The 20384-nt window shown below is 31.7% G+C and overlaps 2 protein-coding genes across 8 annotated transcripts in view; one reads left to right on the top strand and one right to left on the bottom strand.

Moving 5' to 3' along the window:
- Window positions 1–11593, top strand: part of LOC106664558 — a 47309-nt gene extending 35716 nt beyond the window's left edge. For 2 of the 4 annotated variants that reach the window (XM_014390381.2, XM_014390383.2), the window contains 8 exons: window positions 993–1159; window positions 1438–1576; window positions 1652–1821; window positions 7868–8578; window positions 8641–8788; window positions 8849–9205; window positions 9312–9386; window positions 10744–11593. In XM_014390381.2, the coding sequence (XP_014245867.1) occupies window positions 993–1159; window positions 1438–1576; window positions 1652–1821; window positions 7868–8578; window positions 8641–8788; window positions 8849–9205; window positions 9312–9386; window positions 10744–11173 (2197 nt within the window). In that variant the 3' untranslated portion in view covers window positions 11174–11593. The remainder of the gene's footprint in view (window positions 1–992; window positions 1160–1437; window positions 1577–1651; window positions 1822–7867; window positions 8579–8640; window positions 8789–8848; window positions 9206–9311; window positions 9387–10743) is intronic. The other 2 variants (XM_014390384.2, XM_014390382.2) reach the window with 2 other exon arrangements.
- Window positions 4795–18425, bottom strand: LOC106664560 (thioredoxin-like protein 1). Of its 4 annotated transcripts, XM_024230569.1 has the most exons (9): window positions 18115–18425; window positions 13194–13350; window positions 13017–13127; window positions 7513–7587; window positions 7077–7151; window positions 6540–7013; window positions 5664–5945; window positions 5432–5540; window positions 5225–5266 (listed from the first exon to the last, which is right to left on the bottom strand). In XM_024230569.1, the coding sequence occupies exons 1-8, from the start codon at window positions 18210–18212 to the stop codon at window positions 5538–5540; spliced, it is 1275 nt and encodes a 424-aa protein (XP_024086337.1). In that variant the 5' UTR covers window positions 18213–18425; the 3' UTR covers window positions 5225–5266; window positions 5432–5537. The 4 variants fall into 4 exon arrangements, with proteins under 4 accessions (XP_014245871.1, XP_014245872.1, XP_024086337.1 ...); XM_014390385.2 differs by lacking the exons at window positions 5432–5540; window positions 5664–5945 and adding an exon at window positions 4795–4890; XM_014390386.2 differs by lacking the exons at window positions 5225–5266; window positions 5432–5540; window positions 5664–5945 and adding an exon at window positions 4799–4890.
- Between the last annotated feature and the right edge of the window lie 1959 nt (window positions 18426–20384).

Raw genomic sequence — 20384 nt, 5'->3', positions numbered from 1 at the left:
AAACCACAGGCACCTTCTGGCTACAAGAATAAACAGTAGAACACATTTTCAATTGAAGAAAAGCAGAGTGAATAAGAGATCTAGACGCTCAAATGGCTTCAGATTGAAAGACATGGAAAAGACGTACAAACAAGAAGAAGACGAAGATTTCAGCTATTTGTCGACGCCTAAACATCCTGGCCATGGGCGTTTTACACTATTGTCTCAAGTTTCTAACCTCTCAGGGGATTGCTGGAGGGGTAATTTTTTACGGGGAAAAAGTTTGCTTTTATAAATCTTGTTGATGGCAACTAATGGCAGTACTTTTGACTAGATTTAATTCTACAGCTGGTTCTATAACCCCATCAATATCCAATAAACGAGCTTAGATAGTGCTTCATATAAAAGAGTACTGATTATTGATAAACATTAAATAAAATTGGTATATTTCCTGTCTTTGGAGTTTGAGCATTTAATCAAGTTTTGGGTAAGAGTGTGAATACGACATGACATAAGGAATTTAATTGACATAGGATTTGTAACTATGTCACTCTACTTTGTACAATTAGCATGTAGTTACATATTTGACACATAGTACAATCTAGTCAAACAGGATGTTCACAGAAATGTATTTGATTTTGAATCAAGCTTTGTACAATTAACAAAACTTGATAACAACTGGATTGTTAGATGTAGGAAAAGAATTCTAGGTCAGTGGTGTACATGACTGTTTTGGTTTATGTTGGCAAGGTCAATAGATTAATATCTATAAATTCGAAGGCTGTACTGTGCAAGATACAAAGGAATAGGTGAATTTTCTTTCCTCTTTTACGGTCGGTGGTTAAAGTTCTATTTAAAGGAAACCGTACGTTTTGCATATGTATGAAGCAGAGCTTTATATTTTTTTTAATTTTGTGCACGACATTCATTACCAACAGAAAAAAATTAAAATATACGACTAAGAAGTTTTATTGCTTATATCAATGAATCCTTGAAATTTATTCATGTGTCAGGTATTCCGTGAGTCCTGCCGTTCCCAGTGACAATTGCCATTTGGGCGAGAGTTCGTCCAGAAATCTCGACAGTTATACGGACATTCTGCCTGATCGGGACTACGACATTTACGAAAGGAACGTCAACGGCCGAGATGGATGCCAGCCGAAACAGTTCTGGGGAAGCGGTAAGGCATTTCGTCCTTCCCTCTTCTATATCTTGACTTCTCAATTAGAGAAAACCCCTATAATTACAACGGTTCTTATCGCTTGATGAATTCTTGTTATTCAGAGAAACAAAGGTGAGATATTCCTTAGGATCGAACAATCGCTGGAAGCGAGGTCCGTTCCCATGCATCCGATTGTAATCGTGTTTATAGTTTTCAAAGTCGATTGAGCGAATTTTTTCCTTATTTAAATGTTATTTCTAAGTTTTTTTCTCTTTTGAAAACTCGTTATTTTTCAGATTGCTTTGAAAGAGTTAAGTCTGGGCTTAGGCTCAAAGACTCGACAGCCAAGTATTCTCTAAAAGTACCTAGCCTGCGTGACTGCGAATCGGCGTGCGTTCGCATGCCTTACTTCACATGCAGAGCTTTCAGCTTTCGGTAGTAAAATTTTATAGATACACAACATAAAAAATCGTCTATTTGAAATAATTTATAACTATTTTTTTCAATTAGGTATGGCCCTCCTGTAATTGGCGAAAGAGAAGAGAACTGTTTACTCACCGACTGGCTCCTTCCAGACATGAACATGCAGAAACATTTCACCCATGATCCTGAATGTGAACTTTACTATAGAGGAAGCTATGGACATGGATGCGAAATCGGAAGGAACCCTGAATTTTTAGGTTTGTTTTTTGTTTATAAATATTTAACCATCACATACAAGTTTTTCAAATTTAACTCACTTTTTTGTAAACTAAATTTACTCTTTTCTAATCAATTTCACCTTTTAATAAATAAATAATAATAATAGTACTTTATTTGTTATAATGCAGTGATATAAAGTAAAATAATATAATTGCACAGTAAGCACAATACAGCATGAAAAATTCTATCACAGAAAAACAGAACAATACAAAAAGTAAAAGAAGAAGAAAAAAGTAACAAAGTAAAGTCAGTAAAAACAGTGAAACAGTAAAAATTTATTGTTTAACATAAATAAACCTGTATCTTCAATATTTTACAAGTGTGGTTGGGTCATATCTTAGCCCAGTAATTACATTGAGAAGCAAAAAGTGGCCACGCTCGTTATTTATTTTTTTATTTATTGTTTACTGGGTATCTTTAAAGAAAAATATAAGATATAACCAAATAAAGAAATTAAACTGAATAAAACAATCGTACCAAAAATGTTGCTATGGAAACAATGAAGAAAATATTCAACTCAGAATGGAGTATTTCCTCTTCTTTCATTGAGCACTATTTGCATTCGACATGGCATCTATTTTATGAGGTTTTGAATATAGTGCTGTGGAATATTTTCATATTCCTCCAACAGTGCCAATCTTAATTTGTTGCAAATTCTCTGGCATCACTGTGCTACTTTTTTGACAACCCGTCCCAAAGGTGTTCGATAGTGTTTAATTCGAGACTACATGCTGGCCACTCCAAACATTGAATGTCGATTATTCATCTCGCTAAGATGTAACAAGATGGCGATCTGATCTATGCCTTCTTGAGTAACCTCCAGTATGTTGATAGCTATGGAAGACCCTTCGGACAGTTGTTCTGGGAATGTTTAGCACCCTGGCCACTTAGGCTTCCTTTTTCCAACAATGCTAGGATTCTTGCTGAATCTGTATCATTTAAAAACATCACGCAAACAAATGTCCAATCAATGGAGGATTATCTAAGAGATAATTAAGAATGCTAAGGGTGGCCACTTTTCTGGCCTCTCACTGTAGTTCATCTCTATACAGGGAGGAGGTGTACTCCTTGGTGGAGTATACTAATTTCTTTTAGTTTTGTACATTATTTATTTATTTATTACATCAAAGGCAAGTAGCCAATTTTACAACAATACACATACTTAAAGTATGTGGAATTACAAAGCTTTAATTTTGACCAGAGATGAACAGAATAAGTCCAGATCACTACTTAAGTTATTAGCTTAAGTACATATTCTAGGAATGGGAGCATTTTTTAGGTAGTTCGTTTTACATAATGGTATAAAGAACAGAGGAGTGAATCTGGTCCTCTTATCTAGAACATTAAAGGATATCTTCTCCAACAATTCAGGACAACTAATCATATTTCTTAAAAGTTTTACAAGAAAAACAATATCAATTGATGATCTACTATCTTCTAATGAACTAATGTTATGTTTAACTAATGTTTAATGTTATTCTAAGAAATGTTATTATGCTAAGAAATGGAACACATCCTCTCTGACCTTAGATTTACACAGAAAGCACAGAGGGCTTCTTACATGGGGTGTAATTTAACCAAAGTAGCTCACACCTTTTTTTACAAACCTCACACGTTTTTTTTGTTTTTTTTTTTAAACCTACTGCAAATATATTCAGATGCTAATAATTTCACCTTTTTTGCAAGTTAAATGCACTCTTTTGAAAATCAATTTCTCCCCCTTTGCAAAGTAAATTCACCTTTTTTTTAAATTAATTTCATTCGTTTCCAAATTAAATTCACCTTTTTGAAAATCGATTTCGTCCTTTTCCAATTTAAATTCACCATTTTGCAATTCAGTTTTGCCTTTTTGCAATTCAGTTTTGCCTTTTTGCAAACCAATTTCACCCTTTTCCAAATTAAATCAATTCCACTCTTTTGCTAATCATTTTTGCCCTGTTGCAAATAAATGTTGCCCTTTTCAAATCAATTTCACTCTTTTGCAAATGAGTTTTGCCCTGTCGCAAATAATTTTTTCCTTTTTCAAATCAATTTTGCCCTCTTACAAATAAATTTCCCCCTTTACAAATCAATTTTGCTCTTTTGCAAATTAAATTTACATTTTTGACAATTACACAAATTAAATTCACTCTTTTGCAAATCAACTTCGTACTGTTGCAAATAAATTTTGTCCTTTTCAAATCAATTTCACTCTTTTGCTAATTAAATTCACATTTTTGCTAATCATTTTTGTCCTGTTGCAAATAAATTTTGCCCTTTTCAAATCAATTTCACTCTTTTGCAAATTAAATTTACATTTTTTCAAATCAATTTCGCCCTGTTGCAAATAATTTTTGCCTTTTTCCAATCAATTTTGCTCTTTTGCAAATTAAATTTACATTTTTGCAAATCAATTTTGCTCTTTTGCAAATTAAATTCACATTTTTTCAAATTATTTTCACCATATAGCTTAAGTGATGAAGAAAATTAAAAAGTGGTCATATCTATTTTTTTCTAAAGGAGGCTAACCACTGGGTGATTTCTCCTCACATATTTTTCATTTCACTTTTATTCTTATGATATTTTTATGGTTGTAATTGTTTTATAGATGTAAAAATCAATAAAAAAGAGAAAAAAACGTTTTGCACATTAAATTCACATTTTTACAAATCAATTCCAACTTTTTGTTAATCACGTATTTCTACACTTCATTACTCAAATGGCTTAAGGTCCAACTCCTTTCACACTCCATGAGGAAATCTCATAATTGACACACTCAAATTGTTAAATAATCTCCCACAATTCTTTAAAAATGTAGCATGCAAGTATTTTTCTTTGACAAAGTGAAAATTGTTAAAATTACATAGTTAATCAGTATGAAATAATTCCATTTCATATGATTTATCTTTGCGTTTAACTTTTAAAGCAATCCGAATTATGTAATGTGCTTTGATTAGAATTTATTTATTTTGAGTTTCATCATTTTGAAGCCACAGATTTCTTACACTCATTCTTAATGTATTGCCAGTTTTTCAGAAACACAAGCAGCACTTCTTCTTTTTCTTTTTCTGAAACCATTAAAAAAGAAATTAAATAAATCAGCAGCATTAAATATAATAAAAGTTAATATATTGAATGAATGGTTATAAGAAGCAGCACCCCTGTGACAAAGGATAAAGAAACAGGCTAAAGGGTTAACAAAACTCTCTTATATTTGAACATAATTCAAAAGGTTAATAGCAATCAACACCTTTCTAATACTCCCACTGCACAATTGCTTAATATTAATAAAAGTTTCATATTAAATATTTTTAAAAAAATAGTGCACACACATGCACACTATCAGTAAACAGAAACATTCAATTATTCTCAACATAACAAACTCTTAAGTCTACAACATACTTCAGTGGTTGTTGAAGTATCATTAGAACATGCACTACTTCCCTGAAAAAATATAAGTATTACAAAAACAGTACAACTTAGCAAAATTAAATGTTTAAATATTAAAGTGTAAAATATTAACGTAAATGGAAAATAAATTGTCTCTTTTTATTTGATATTGGCTAGTAATGATTATTTTTATGTTCTCAAACCTTTATCATAACTCACCTCTGAACTAGAAGAATCCTCAGAAGAGTCATTTGTTTGAACACTTCTTGAACTTACTGTAATCTAAAAGTGTGCGTTATTTATAGACAAGGATAGCTCTGAAAAATTACTGAAAAAATAATTTAGATTTAGAAATACCCTTGAGTTGACCCTAATACAAATTTCAACGTATATTGCATTGTTCTAAATTTCATGTTAATATTGCTAATCCACTAATAAATAGTCAATTTACTATTTCCATTATACTTCTGATGCTTTGAGAATGAGAGGATGGCTCTTTGTCTGGCGTCTTTTCAGCAACAGGTGATTTCATAAAAGAAGAATGCTGCTCTTCTTTAGTGAGAGATTTTGACTTAATACTGGATAGAGATAATTTTGGAGACATTGTTTGCTTAGAAGCAGTCGATACTTTTGAAGAGATAGAAAATTTACTAGTATTTTCTTCTTTGTCGCGTTCATCCTTTAACTGTAGTTTTCCTGTGTCTATCGATTTCGACTTTGAACCTTCTTTCATCTGTAACATTCAGGCAAATTTCAATAACAATTAATCCCCTTCGTCAGTGAGTGTTCGTAATTGTGATTTTATCTTGACTCGAGAGAACCGTTAAGTGCATTTGCTCTATTTAAATTAACTAACAAATTATCTGCAATGACATGTAAATGATAATTAAGTTAAGAAACAAAACTGAATTTAAAATGCACCTTTTAATAAACATTATAATGGTGTTTATTATTAATTTCTAATATTTATTTTGCTTATACTAATAATACATAATCAATAATTTACTGTCAATAAAAAAATAACAGTACAACATTTATTAGTCCGTAATGTAAGTAGTACTTCTATAATGGAATATACAACATAAATTTGATTTAAAAATGCCTATTTAAATTGTAAATTATATTATTGTTAACAGATGTCCAGCCACTTATATCAATGTACATAATATAGGGTAAAATTAAATACTAATAAACTAAACAAAACTAATCTAATTATTTCAATAACAAATAAAAAGAGACAAGTTTTACTAAAAATCAGGATATAAATTCATGGTATAATAAAAGAATTTCATATATTTTTTAATGTAGCACTGAATAAATGTTTTACCATGCTTCCTGCTGAGTTTAGACCTTTATCTTCAATTTGCCATAGTTTCTCTTTATCAGCGTTTTGAAATGGTTGTTTTTTTATTTGCTCACTTATGCTATAGTTGACAGTTAATTCATTGTGTTCTTTTAGCTTCGTTCTTGAACACGTCTTCACAATAATTGTTTTGTTCCCTGGAGGCAAAGTGGAGGGCAATTTAACTTTACCACACCTCGTGTACGCTTCCGTTGGGGAATTTTGTGAACGCGTTTCTTCTACATTTGGCACCCTAGAAATATTAGATTTTAAAGACGAAGCAGGAATCTCAGATACGGTCGTTATTTTAGGCCTTGGCGGAGATGTCGACACCATTGGTATGCTTTGTACGGGTGATCTCTGTGTTTGGTTCCTTTCGGAAAATGTTTCATGTTTCATGTACATTTCGCTTTTCTTGAAGGCATCTTTCTGAGGAGATTGTAGACTATTATTTACATTCTAAAAAAATTCATATCTGTATATATAAATGTACACAATAACCTTTACTTTTCAAAAGCATACCTGTTTATTTATCCGGCTATTGTCATTATTCATATTATCCCTGGTAGGAAATCTTACACTATCTTTTCTACCACACTAAAATTACAATAAATAGAGAAGATGAATAAAAAATTATTGATTTTAATAATTTTTATTTCTATTTATAAAAAGAATAGAAAAAGAAAATAAACGAGGTTCTCAAACCTCATTTTTGGAAAATTTTGGTTGGGTAATTTATGGTGTATTGTTACTATTCTTCATATATAATCCAATTAAATGATAGTTGATTAACATTCTTAAAAAAATCTAATATCTGAGAACTGATTTCTTGAGCGGTTCATAAGTGAAAGAAAGAAAAAAGTCTATATTAATTGCTGAATTTATCATAAATTCATGATTTTTCATATTAAATATATTCATTTAAAAATTTGCCATTTTAATTGTTTAAAAAACTTACAGTCCTACCTGGATGATCGTCATATGTTGTACTGGATATAATTTTCCTATTAGCTTCTCTTTGTCTTTTTTGAGACTGAAACATCATATGAAACTTACAATGGAAACAATTGATAAAATAATGGAGGGAGAGAGAAATACTATTCCCAGAACATTCATTTCAGAAATGGTTTGATATTGTATTTTAAACCATAAGCATGTCATATTTAAACCAGAGCAAATGCACCCAATTGTTTCTTACACATTAAAATACAATGGCCTAGGCTTGAAATATGTGATCTAACAAATTTTACATTTTACTCCTAATCCATGTATTATATATTTATAGAATAATTAATTGGTTTTGATAATTTCAGGAGGATCGCCACATCAGCACGGATTCCAACATGGGAATTATCTTCCTCCAGAAAAACCAATTGGAGGCTATTTACCTCCTCCAAAACAACCAGATATCCACCCAGTAAAACCACAAGGATTCTTACCCCCTGAAAAGAAACCCAGTTCTACATATCCTTTAGATAACAAGCCTCCATCTGGATACATCCCACCGAGCAAGCCTTCATCGGGGTACCTTCCACCGAGCAAGCCTTCATCGGGGTACCTTCCACCGAGCAAGCCTTCGCCGGGATACCTTCCACCCCATAAGCCACAAGACGGATACCATCATGGCTACGGCTCCCTTGAACGGCCACATGGAAGTTACTTACCGCCTAACAAAGAAAATAAACCAGCCAGTTACCCATTTAGGCCAGTAAGGCCTATTGGTAGTTATCTACCACCACAAAAGCCGATAAGTGGGTACCCTCTAGAAAAACCCAGTGGTAGTTATTTTCCTCCTAAACACTTCGGTAGCTACTTACCGCCTGATAAGCAACACGGATACTATTATTCTGAAAAATATCCTTACTATGGGCATCATCATAGAAAGCCTGATGATTCTATTTCAAGCAGTTACTATCCGATAGGGAAGCCCTTAGAGCATAAATATTTTCCTCCTCATGGTACATATCACCCTTCATCTAGTTACGGTGTGAAAGGAATGTATAGACCTAGACCCACTGACCAATGTAAGAATTAATTGTTTAACAGTTAAAACTAATTACTAAAATATTTTGTATGTATTTTTTAGTATGCTATATCCGATACAGCTCTCCAGCAAGATTGCTTCCACCTGCAATCAAGACATCCATATGGGTACATTCAGAACAAGACTGCAAAGAAGAATGCACAAGAGCCAGGGAAAAAACTCGCTTCAGATGTGCAACATTAAGTTACATGTAAACCTCAAAATTTAATTGTGACTTATGTTTACTATTCTAATTTTTATTTCTAATCAGGGATGGCCAATGTGAATTAAGTGACATTGAGCAAAGAGACCTTCGTCTTGGTTTCGACTATCTAGAGGACAAAGAATTTTGGATGTTTACATGGGACTTTGGTACATCCGGCTGCTACTATCCACCCCCTCCAGGCAAACTATCCAACCTCAATGACAACCGTATCTATCCAGACCGCGGTCTCGAATCCACTTGGGCTCATTACACAGTTAACGGCTTCCCTTGTAAAACAGGTACGGTCTGTACGCAAAACCCAGAAGTCGGCGTATGGACCTGCCCTGTTGAAAACGGCGATTGGGACTATTGCTGCAGATCGGGTCATCAATGTGGCTTCTCCGAAGGCTATAACTACCCTTGGTGAGCATTTGAATTTATCTTCTTACTTAAAACTGTTAAACTGAAAACCAGCAGTTCCCTCTTGTAACTAAATTTGACTACATTATTCAATTATGTACTTTTGCAGTTCTAAACAACATACACATTTCCCCCAACAAAATTGGGGGAGGACCAACTATTGGTGCAAAAAAGTAAAGTCAAGGTACAATTATGAAAATAATGTTGTCAATATTGATAAAGGAAAAGTTCGTGTTTTGTTAAATTAAAAAATAAATAAAATCCTAAAAGACAAACCCACTTTTTATTTGTTTAAGATCTGCCTTGTTTAATCAGAAAGATGAATAATTTTTTTTTAATTCTATCATTGTAGTTGTAGATGTTTTAGCATTTTTTTACTCAGATTATGTCTGATCAATTTCAATCAAAGATCATATAAATTAATTCTATGCAAAACTTGTTTGATCTGAGTGAACATCATTTTTTGTTACAAATACGTTTTTTTTTTTTTTTTTTTTTCATTCATACTTTTATAAAACGGTACACCATGTTTTGATAAAATATTTTATTTTAACCATATGCGATACTTTTATCAATATTGAAAACATTCCATAACACCGTGTGCAGCACAATTTCACAAGTGAAGATTTTTGTTTAGCATGTGTCTTTCTACCAAAAGCACGCCATCATTTTTAAAACGCTGTGTTATTTTAAACGTATTCTCTCCCTCCCTCTCACTCTTTCCTTCCTCAATACCCTTATCTAACTCTCGTCTTTAGCTGAATTGTAAATTATCGATTTTTGAGGCATTCAATCAGTTTATTAAAGACATTGTTGAAAGCGTTTGCTCATTTTTTATTTTTATTTATTTATTTTTGGAAATTCCGAGCCTTCTAATTGAACAACATTGCTCATTCATTCAAAAATTGTTAGTGCGAAGATATTATTCTAGCAGTAGACAATAAAAGCATGATTCAAAATATACAATACAATATTATTTCTATATAAAAAGTCAAGAATAAACAATTATAATAAAATATATAATCAAGGAATTTTGTAAAATTTTCTCTTGTGGTCTGTGGGGTGATAAACTTATTGTTTGATAGTTATATACCATCTTGGTCTGCCTATCCTCGCTGATTTTTGTTGGTTTAGACATCGACATTTCCAGTTTTTGGATTATTTTTGTGGAATCATCAGACCAAAATGTCAACCAACAAAAACCAGCAATCAAACAAGAAATTGTACTCTGCTAATTACTCATACATGGATGATGCTTTGAATTTTTACAAATCAGAATCTTTTAAAAGTACTTTTTGTCTAAATTAAGTTTAATATAAATCCTATGTATTTTGTTGTGTCCCAGGTTTTATTCAAAAACAGAAAAGGCAACCTTTTATATTTCTTTTACCTTGTCATAAGAGTGTTGACTGTTTTCCTTCATTAACATAAGCACATAAGACCACTTTGAAGTTTTTTTGTTTTGATTACACAGTTTGAGCCCACCAATTGATTCCACTTTTCTTTTTTCTTTTTTAAATTAACTTTTAATTTTTTTAAAGGTGTTACGTGGGAAGTGCAGATAAGGATCAATGGAGGCCTTGCAGCGATTCCTATTATCCTTATGCTCACTCCGGCAGGAAGTTGCACTGGCCAGTCGCTTATTTGCACAGAGAAGGTCCCCCGAACGTGACCCTTGAGCACAAGCCATCAATAGTAGACACTTTCCTCAAGAACCTAGAGAAGGACAAGGGGCAAAAGACTGGTAATGAAATCGCTAACAAGTTTAATTCGACAATGCTCAAGGAGATAAAACTCGGAGCTGAAATGAGGACACAGGCGGATGTTTCAGCAGTGAAATCGGATGATAGTGCTATGAACAAGTTTTGGATCTTGAGTCAATCAAAATACAACAACACCGATTCTGGCAATACCACACTCAGTGAAATAACAACACCAACTACAAACAATTCGACACCAGCTAATTTGTGAACCAAAGACATTTTTTAAGATATAAATTTGTATTATAGATTTTTTTAATTTATTGTGTTGTTCTTTTTACGGTGCTTTTAACTCCTTATAATTTGTAACTTTTTCCAAAAAAAAATTGTGTTATTTGTTTACATACTAACAATAAATGTTTGTACAGAGTAGCATTTATATAGAATTTTTTAATGTGATTGCATTTATTATAAATGCATAACTAGTCATCAACATAAAAGTGAAGCAGTAATTTTAAAAACTAAAAATACGGAAGTAGGAGAAACAACAGAATTAAACAGTTCCATCACCATTTGTATTGTTTTTATTGAGATACCAAAATGTTATAATAATCAATACAGTAAATGATGCCTAAACAACATTACAATTGTAAGATATGTACAAAATAAATTAGTATCTTATCAAATTCAATGAGCCTCTCCTTTTTTCCCAATGACTCTCTTGAAATCGCCCATGTTGGTTGTCACAATCGGTGAACCAATGAGCTGCAGCTGATTGATCTGAGTCGTGTCTGCACCGACTTGGTTCTCCTGAATAAATATCTGAATGTTTTGGACATTTTGGAACTTAACAAATCGTAGGTTGATAGGGTTCCCTTCTAAGTCTGACTGGTCGACCCTGAAAATAATGTCAGTAATCAAATGATCAAAAAAAACAACTTAAAATCGAATGAAATGACTTCTTTTCAAAAAAAATTATTTAAGTTTATTTATTTTTAATTTTTTTAAGGATTACACTTGTATGTTTATACACTGTTTCTCAATTTTAAAAGTATGTACAACTTTCTTTAAATTATGAGAACAGATTTACACAATCCACTTCTACAGAAAAAAATATTATTGCTATGTTTTTAAAATTGACTCAGATTCTCAGACAGAAAAAAACCAAATAAGGCTTAACAAGGAAAGTTTTTTTTACTTTTTTTCCTAATTTTAAAATATAAATTAAAATCCCATAACATGTTTACTTACAATATTTCTTGGACTGCTGAATTTGCAGTCGCAGCGTCAAAATCAAGGGTGGTGGGTTGGTTAATGAAGATTTTGACTTTTTTGGGGCCTCTGTCACTAGGGGCTTTGAATTTGATGGAGTGTATTTTAACCGCTTGGTTAAAAGGCAGAGACAGAATCAACTAAAATCCCAAAAAATTAAGATCCGTAAACCTCAAAACGCAAAACTCCGCCTTGTTACCTGCTCATCGCAATCTGATTCCAAGTATTCCGGCCCACTGTTCAGACAGTTGGCCAACGGGTGTTCATCCGACTCATTCAACGCCTCACACTGATTTTTTGTAATAAAGCTAATTAAATCCATCTGTGGAGGGAAAGTAGCATTAGTTGCCATGTTACTCGCCTCGAAACAGCTGAACAAAACATTTCATCTATGGGAGAAGAAGGTAAGTATAATTTCTAAACAAAATTATCATTCTTCAGATCGTTAAAAAAAGAACTCTACACAGAAATAATTGAAAAGCATAAAATTAAGAAAAGAACAAAGGTTAGCATAATTCTCGACTTCTATGCAGCAAAGTGGAAAAAATACTTTAATCACCTGGCAGAAATTAAAGTTTCTTAGAAAAACCGATATTTAAAAATATAATGATTAACATGAAACAACGGTGTTAAAGTGGAATCAATAAAAAGTGTAATAAGACATCCAATGATAACACAAAAATCAAATCAATATTCTTCAAAGTGGTCAACTTTTCTACACTATACATCTTCAAAAAATACTTTAAAAAGAATAAAAGATGAAATCTTTTGTCCACTATATTATAAAAAAATTAGTTCTAAGAAAACTTTTTTTTTTAAGAAAACAAAAGAGAAAAACTCACATGTCCAGCAACACCTACGTCTTCTTCACCACCAGCAGTCGCATCATAGTATTGCTTTATTTTTTCCTCGAGCTTGTTACGATCAGCACCTTGCATGCTGTCGATTTTCACCTATTTATTTCACTAATGTTAAAATGTTTTATTTAACTGTCCGATCAGTCAGAGTACAGATCTAACCTTGTTCCGGAAAAAATAAAATGTCGGCATGACAGAGACGTTTTGGATCGCTGCTGTATCCTGGCACTTGTCAACATCAACCTTCAGAAAAGTAGCATGGGGATACTTCTGCGACAACTGTTCATAGAAGGGGGCTATTCGCTGGCAAGGACCACACCTGCAAAATATTTTGTTTTACAAAATTGCCAGAAATATGCTGTACATTAAAAACCAAAAACATTTTAAAGCCACAACAACTAAAAACTATAAACAAATATTGTTCAAATATATTTGCAATATATAAATTTCATTCACATACATAAATATTCATATTTTTAATATAAAGGCCCAACAATTTATTTTTAATATTTTAATTGATAAAGAAGGATGGTTCAACTAGAATATTTAATGTATCTCACCATAGAACAAGAAAACAATGCATGGAGAATATCCAGTTTCACCCAATTTTAAGATTTTTAATTTTGAAAATTTTGCAATCTCATCCAGCTAGGGGCAGAGACAAATTTTTCTGGGGTTCTCTGGTTTTTGGAAAGACACATTACACATGGTTTTTTTTTTTAATACTCAATTTTGAACCACATTTACAATTAATTAATGTGTTTATTTTATATTTTACGTTTATATAAAATATGAAATATTAACGAAGTTATGACATAATAAGAAAAAATTATATTATTTTGTTCATTAAACTAGATTCCTTGACAAACTCAAAACGCTTAGAGATATTACTGTTGTCATTAAGAGTATCATAAATATATTTTTATCTTACCATTTATTATTATTATTATTATTCCATAGATATAGACAACCAAAAGCACAATTTAATTTCATTTTTTTTTTTTTATTATTGTGCACAGATCAATTTCGAGTGCTGCCTGTTCCCCTTTTCAGCAGATTTAACTCAAAAAGTGTTTCATGGAAAACTCTCTCAACATATTTTAATTAACCCTTCATCTACACTGTGTATAACCGTAGATAGTACAGCAAAATAAATACTGATATATAAATTTTAAAAAAAATTAAAAAATCGAGCTTAATAGAAGATGAAACAAAGAAAAAATAAAACTACTCTATGAAGCAAAGGTAAATAGTAAGATCTGAAGAAAAAATAATAAACGGAATAAAGATAATTCAAATAAATAAAATATAAAAAATAGAGCTAAATAAAAGAGAGCACAAAGCAAATCCAAAATTACTCTAAAGCATAGGTAACAGGCATAGGTTTAATGGTAAAATGTGAAAAAGAAAATACAAAATAAGACAACCCAATGTATAAACAAAATATAAAAATATACAGCTAAATACAAGAGGGAAAAGCAGCAACACAAACACAAAACTACTTTATAAATCTAAGTTAAAATAATAGTAAAAACTAACAAAAAAGAAATAACAATAAATACAACACAATATATAAATAAAACATTTTAAAAAAACAGCTAAATAGAAGAGGGCACAAAGCAAAACCAAAATTTCTCTAAAGCGTAGGTAAATAAAGGGTAAAAACTGAAGAAAAACAATAAATACAAAATAAAAACAAACCAATATATACACAAAATATAAAAATATACAGCTAAATACAAGAGGGAAAATAGCAAATACAAAATAACTCTATAAATCAAAGTTAAAATAATAGTAAAAACTAAAAAAGATAATACAACTCAATATATAAATAAAACATAAAAACATGTAAAGAGAAGAGGGCACGAAGCAAAACTAAAATTACTTTATAAAATGAAGGTAAATAACTAGTAAAAATTGAATGGAAAAAAAATCAGAATAAAGACAACCCAACATATAAATAAAACATAAAAATAGAAACTTAAATAAAGGTGCCATTCCTTGGCCCTAGGAATGCCACCCGACATGAGAATATGGTTGAGCACAGAAGTATCTGGGTCCTCTGTTCAATTTTTAGAGGAAACAGGACTTTTTTTTTAATTGAGATCTCATCTTGTGTATATTGAGACTGAATCTATTTATTAGCATAATTTTGTAGTGTGAGAGGTCCGATGGCGGAATGTTGAGTACCCCATCAACCCTCAAGATTAATTATATAATATACATAAAGGGTGATGGAAGCGTATCAAGTACCACCTTAACTGAGTGAGATAAGGTTTGAATTTGGAAAATGATTGTGTTGGGGGATGAAATAACCTTGCAGCTTTTGATAGCCCCTGGAGACCAACCCCAGAGGCTAGGCGGGTAAGACCAAGGTGTGACCCTGGACTGCTCAAGTGGGCGATTCTCAAAGCCTGCTTGTGATTTATTCTACTTACACAAAAGCTTCAATTCTTGAGCTGTAAGAAGTGATAAGCTCAATTCACAAGATACACTGTGTGTTTATTTGTGTGCAGATTTGAGCTTATAATTAAATTTAAATCAGTTAAAATAGGGCTAAGTACAAAAGGCACAAAGCAAAAACAAAAGTACTATTTAAAGCAAAGGCAAATAAATAGAAAAAACTGAAGAAAAATAAATAAAGTAAAGACAACCCAATATGTAAAATAAGGCCAGGTAGAAGGGAGCACAAATCCTAAACAAAACTCATCTATAATTCACATAATTAAAAATAAAATGCTAAGTAATTTGATACAAAGGTATCTTTTGGGGTAATTCTCAGAGGACCGACCACATAGGACATTGTGGTTTCTATTACCCGTGAATTTTTCTGCTCCCTTATCTACACCATTGATATTTAAAAAACATATTATGTAACTCTATTACACTTTGCATTATTTTTAAACTGAGCCATTTTAATACCAGTCATCAGATAACAATTTTCTTTCAGTTTTCCATTAGTTAACTGAAGATCTGTATGAATTAAGTAACAATACTAACAGGATAAGTATAATTTTGGCCAAATGAAATAAGTATGTACTCCAGTAAGTTTTTAGACTTGTCAGACTATGGATAATTGATTAATGATAGATGATTTCACATTGAAATTTTGATAACTTCTACTTGTATCTAAGGTCTAAACTTAAAAATCCCAATCTTGAAAAGTTATTTTTTGAATTATCCAGTTTTACCCAAGGGTGTGTACATAATAATAATTGTACTTTTGTCACAATGAAATAACTTTGCAATATAAGCACCATATGACATGAAAAATTCCACCTGTCAGAGGTCAATGAATACATCAATCAAACAAATCCAAAAATTAAAATAAGGAACCAGAAGGAGGTGACAAAGTATTAAAGGAAGGAGAAAAAACTGTGAGCCCTGACAGGATTCTTAACAGGACACTGCAAGCTGGGATCTGAAGAAGACTGGCATAACCCAACATGGCACAAATTCTGCAAAGAAGCAGAGGAAACATTTTCTACTAACAAGGTGGTACTGTGGCGCTACACTTGCATGCAAGAAGAAGTGTTTTGGGAAGGGAAAGAGATTCAACCACTGAAACTGGGCCTACAAATCAAGTCCTTGATGAACTAGACTCACCAGTGTGCTATAAGCACAGAACTGGAGATACAAAGCTCTTAAAGAGCACAGTAAATATACACCTCTATCTACATGATATTCACCAGATTCATCTCTAGTGAATGAACTTCACCCAAGTTTTCTGTTTACTGTTGAAAGCAAGCAGATCGCTTCTGCTGCTATTTCTTACATGTCTTCCTCAGAGCTATCCATTTTGCAAAATACTATACTGACAATCCATATTTGTTTAGTAGGCATAATTGACCATATTAATTATTCCAATTAATTACTCTTTTCATCTAAGGTTTTTGGTTGAGATGAAAAATGGCAAAAAGAGGGAAAATTCAAGGTTGTAGGTTGAGATGAGAGGTTGGTGCCCGAGGGAATCTAAGTCACGACAGCTCAAGTAGTTAGAGCAGGAGCGTATTGAGCCGAAGGTCGTCGGTTCGAATCCCACTCATGACACTAATTTTTCATCTCAACCAAAAACCTTAGATGAAAAGAATAGTTAATTGGAATTATACTGACTACTGTGATATAATATTGACTGTCTCGTGGCATGTGCTTGCATTGAATAAATGTGCACACCCCACCAATAATGCAATTAGGCATTGGGTCAGGTCAGTGTTCCCTATTTTATTTAGTCATCTGAAGTTTGAATTAAGTAAAAAATTGTAGAATTAATAAGAGAGAGGTTAATGAAATCCAAAATGGTTAGTTGGAGGGAAAAAAACACAGAACATGAAAATAAATCCAAAAATAAAATAAGAACTGGAAAGAGGTAACAGAATGCATTAAAGGAATGAGAAAAAATTGTTAATCCTTGCAAACTGAATGGGCATCTGAAGAATATAGGTATAACCCAATGTGGCACAGATTCTGCAAAGAAGCAGAAGAAACACCATCTACTAACAAGATGGTGCTTGGCATGGTTCTATATGAACTTCATAAAATCAAGTTTTCTGTTTATTGTTGAAAGCAAGCAGATCGCTCCTGCTGCCATTTCTTCCACGTCTTCCTCAGAGCTAATCATTTTGCAAATATTATATCGACTACTGTGATACATTGACGGTAGTGTAGTATGTGCTTGTGTTGAGTAAATGTGCACACCCCACCAATAATGCGATAAGGCATCGGGTGGCGTTGGGTTAGGTTCCCTGTTTTATTCAGCCATCTGAAGGTTGAATTAAGTAACAAATTGCTGAATTAATAAGAGAGAGGTTAATGAAACCTGAAATGGTTAGTTGGAGAAAAAAAGCGACGAGAAAGGAGGTAAAAAGCAATAGACGGTGAAACTACTAATTCAGGGTTGAATTGCTTACGAATGGGTTAATGCATCCAAAAGCAATTAATAGAAAATCAGAGGTTTTAAAGTTTAAAAAGTGATCAATACAGTTAATATATAAAATATTAATACTTAGAGAAGTCAAATTGTGCAAGAATATTTAACAGAGTTTTAGGGCCAGTAACCCTAAACTGATAGTAAAAGATGTTTTACCATGTCGCTGTAAAATCCACAACGACCAATTTTGTGGCAGAAGCGGTGAGCTCCTCCTGGAAATTCGCATCGTCCTTAATCTCCCTGATGAGACCCATTTCTTATGCGAGCGGCGAAGGAGAACCGAGCCGGATGACAAGCAGTTTCGAGGGATGTAGTTCAGTGTTCCGAAGAGCCTTGGACGAATGATACCTCGCGCTACTGTTCACTGCCACAACTCGGCCCTCGCCGGCTAAATCGATTCCAAAACAATACTTTTTTAAAACTGGACAATAAACACTAGAAATTGAGCTTTCACATGTTCAAAATCATCATTTGTTTTTGGCCTTTTTTTCTTTAATAAAAAATCATTACTTTATTATATTACAAATATTATGACAGGGGGCTGCAATAGATGCTAGCAACAATAATTCTGTGTATAGTGTACTTGCATGAACATTTAAAAGGCACTAGAAATAATAAACATAAAAATTTAATATACATATTACATATATTTTATGTTGTCTTTATTATAAAGTTATTTTTTCTTACATTTTTTTAGTTTTTACTATTTATTTAAACCATGTACGTTTAGCGGTCATAATTGACCATATTTATTATTTCAATCAATTATTCTTTTTATCTAAGATCATGGTTGAGATGAAAAATTTAATGTCACAAGAGGAATTCGAACCCATGACCTTCAGCTGGGTTTGTTGGATGGGTTCGAATCCCTCTTGTGACAGTAACTTTTTCATCTCAACCAAGGCGATAGATAAAAAGAATAATTAATTGGAATATTTATTTAACTTTGATTTATAAAGTTGTTCTGTTATTGCTTTTGGCCCTCTTATATTTAGATCAATTTTTAGGTTTTATTTTGTATTGGGTTAACTTTATTCTGTATTCATTGTTTTTTACTTACATTTTTTCTTTGGTTTTTACTATTTATTTAACTTTGATTTATATAGTTGATTTGTTATTGCTTTGGGCCCTTTTAGATCTATTTTTAGGTTTTACATATTGGATTATTTTTATTCGGTATTGGTTTTTTTTCTCTCTTACATTTTTTCTTCAGTTTTTATTATTTATTTAACTTTGATTTATATAGTTATTTTGCTATTGCTTTGGGCCCTTTTAGATCTATTTTTAGATTTTATTTGTATATTGGGTTATTTTTATTTTGTATTGGTTGTTTTTTACTTACATTTTTCTTCAGGTTTTACTATTTATTTAACTTTGATTTATATAGTTGTTTTGTTATTGCTTTGGGCCCTTTTAGATCTTGTACATTGGGTTATCTTTATTCTGTATAGGTTTTTTTTCTCTAACATTTTTTCTTCAGTTTTTACTATTTATTTACCTTTGCTTTGTAGACTAGTTTTGTTTTTGCTTTGTACCCCCTTCTATTTAGATCTATTTTTAGGTTTTATTTGTATATTGGGTTATCTTTTTTATACTGTATTGGGTTTTTTCTTCAGTATTTACTATTTATTTAATTTTGATATATATAGTTGTTTTGTTATCGCTTTGGGCCTTTTAGGTCTATTTTTAGGTTTTGCAATTGGGTTATTTTTATTTTGTATTGGGTTTTTTTCTTGTTTTTACTATTTATTTAACTTTGATTAATGTAATTATTTAGAGATCTTGAGATGCGGTCTAGTTTGATGTTGGAAAAAAAATTTCCTTTATCGTTCCGTTTCGATTGGGTCTGGGATTTATAAAAATTGTTTCAGTTATACAATACTATGTATAGTTATAGTAATATAGTTATACAAATATGTATCAGATATTATGCATTTATACAATGATGTATACAATATAGAAAATTTAGGTTTAATCAATCTTAATTTTGTCTAATATAGTTGTTTTGTTATTGCTTTGGACTCTCATCTATTTAGATCTATTTTTAGATTTTATTTGTACATTTGGTTATCTTTATTCTGTATTTATTGTTTTTTTTTCATGTATTTTTTCTTCAGTTTTTATTTACTTACATTTTCTTTATAGATCAGTTTTGTTTTTGCTTTGTCTTCTTCAATTAAACTATATATTTTATATTGGGTCGTCACACAACTTCCTGAGTGGAGTACATTTTGACCTGACAGTCTAGCTAAAATTATTTTAACAGAATTCCTCTTTTATAAGAAGATAAATAATTAGAAATTAATAGTTAATATTGTTTAGACAATAATTGCCTCAATCGCAACTAATGTTACACTCAAAGTCAGTATTAAAAACACACATTCTTTAAAAAAAAAATGAAAAACGTAGGACTACAAAAATGCAAG

This window comes from Cimex lectularius, unplaced genomic scaffold (genome assembly GCF_000648675.2).
Source record: "Cimex lectularius strain Harlan isolate CLEC.00 unplaced genomic scaffold, Clec_2.1 scaffold13, whole genome shotgun sequence".
In the NCBI taxonomy this organism is placed as follows: domain Eukaryota; kingdom Metazoa; phylum Arthropoda; class Insecta; order Hemiptera; family Cimicidae; genus Cimex; species Cimex lectularius.
The sequence above is the reverse complement of the archived record's forward strand: the minus strand, read 5'-3'. Positions and strand labels throughout refer to the sequence as shown.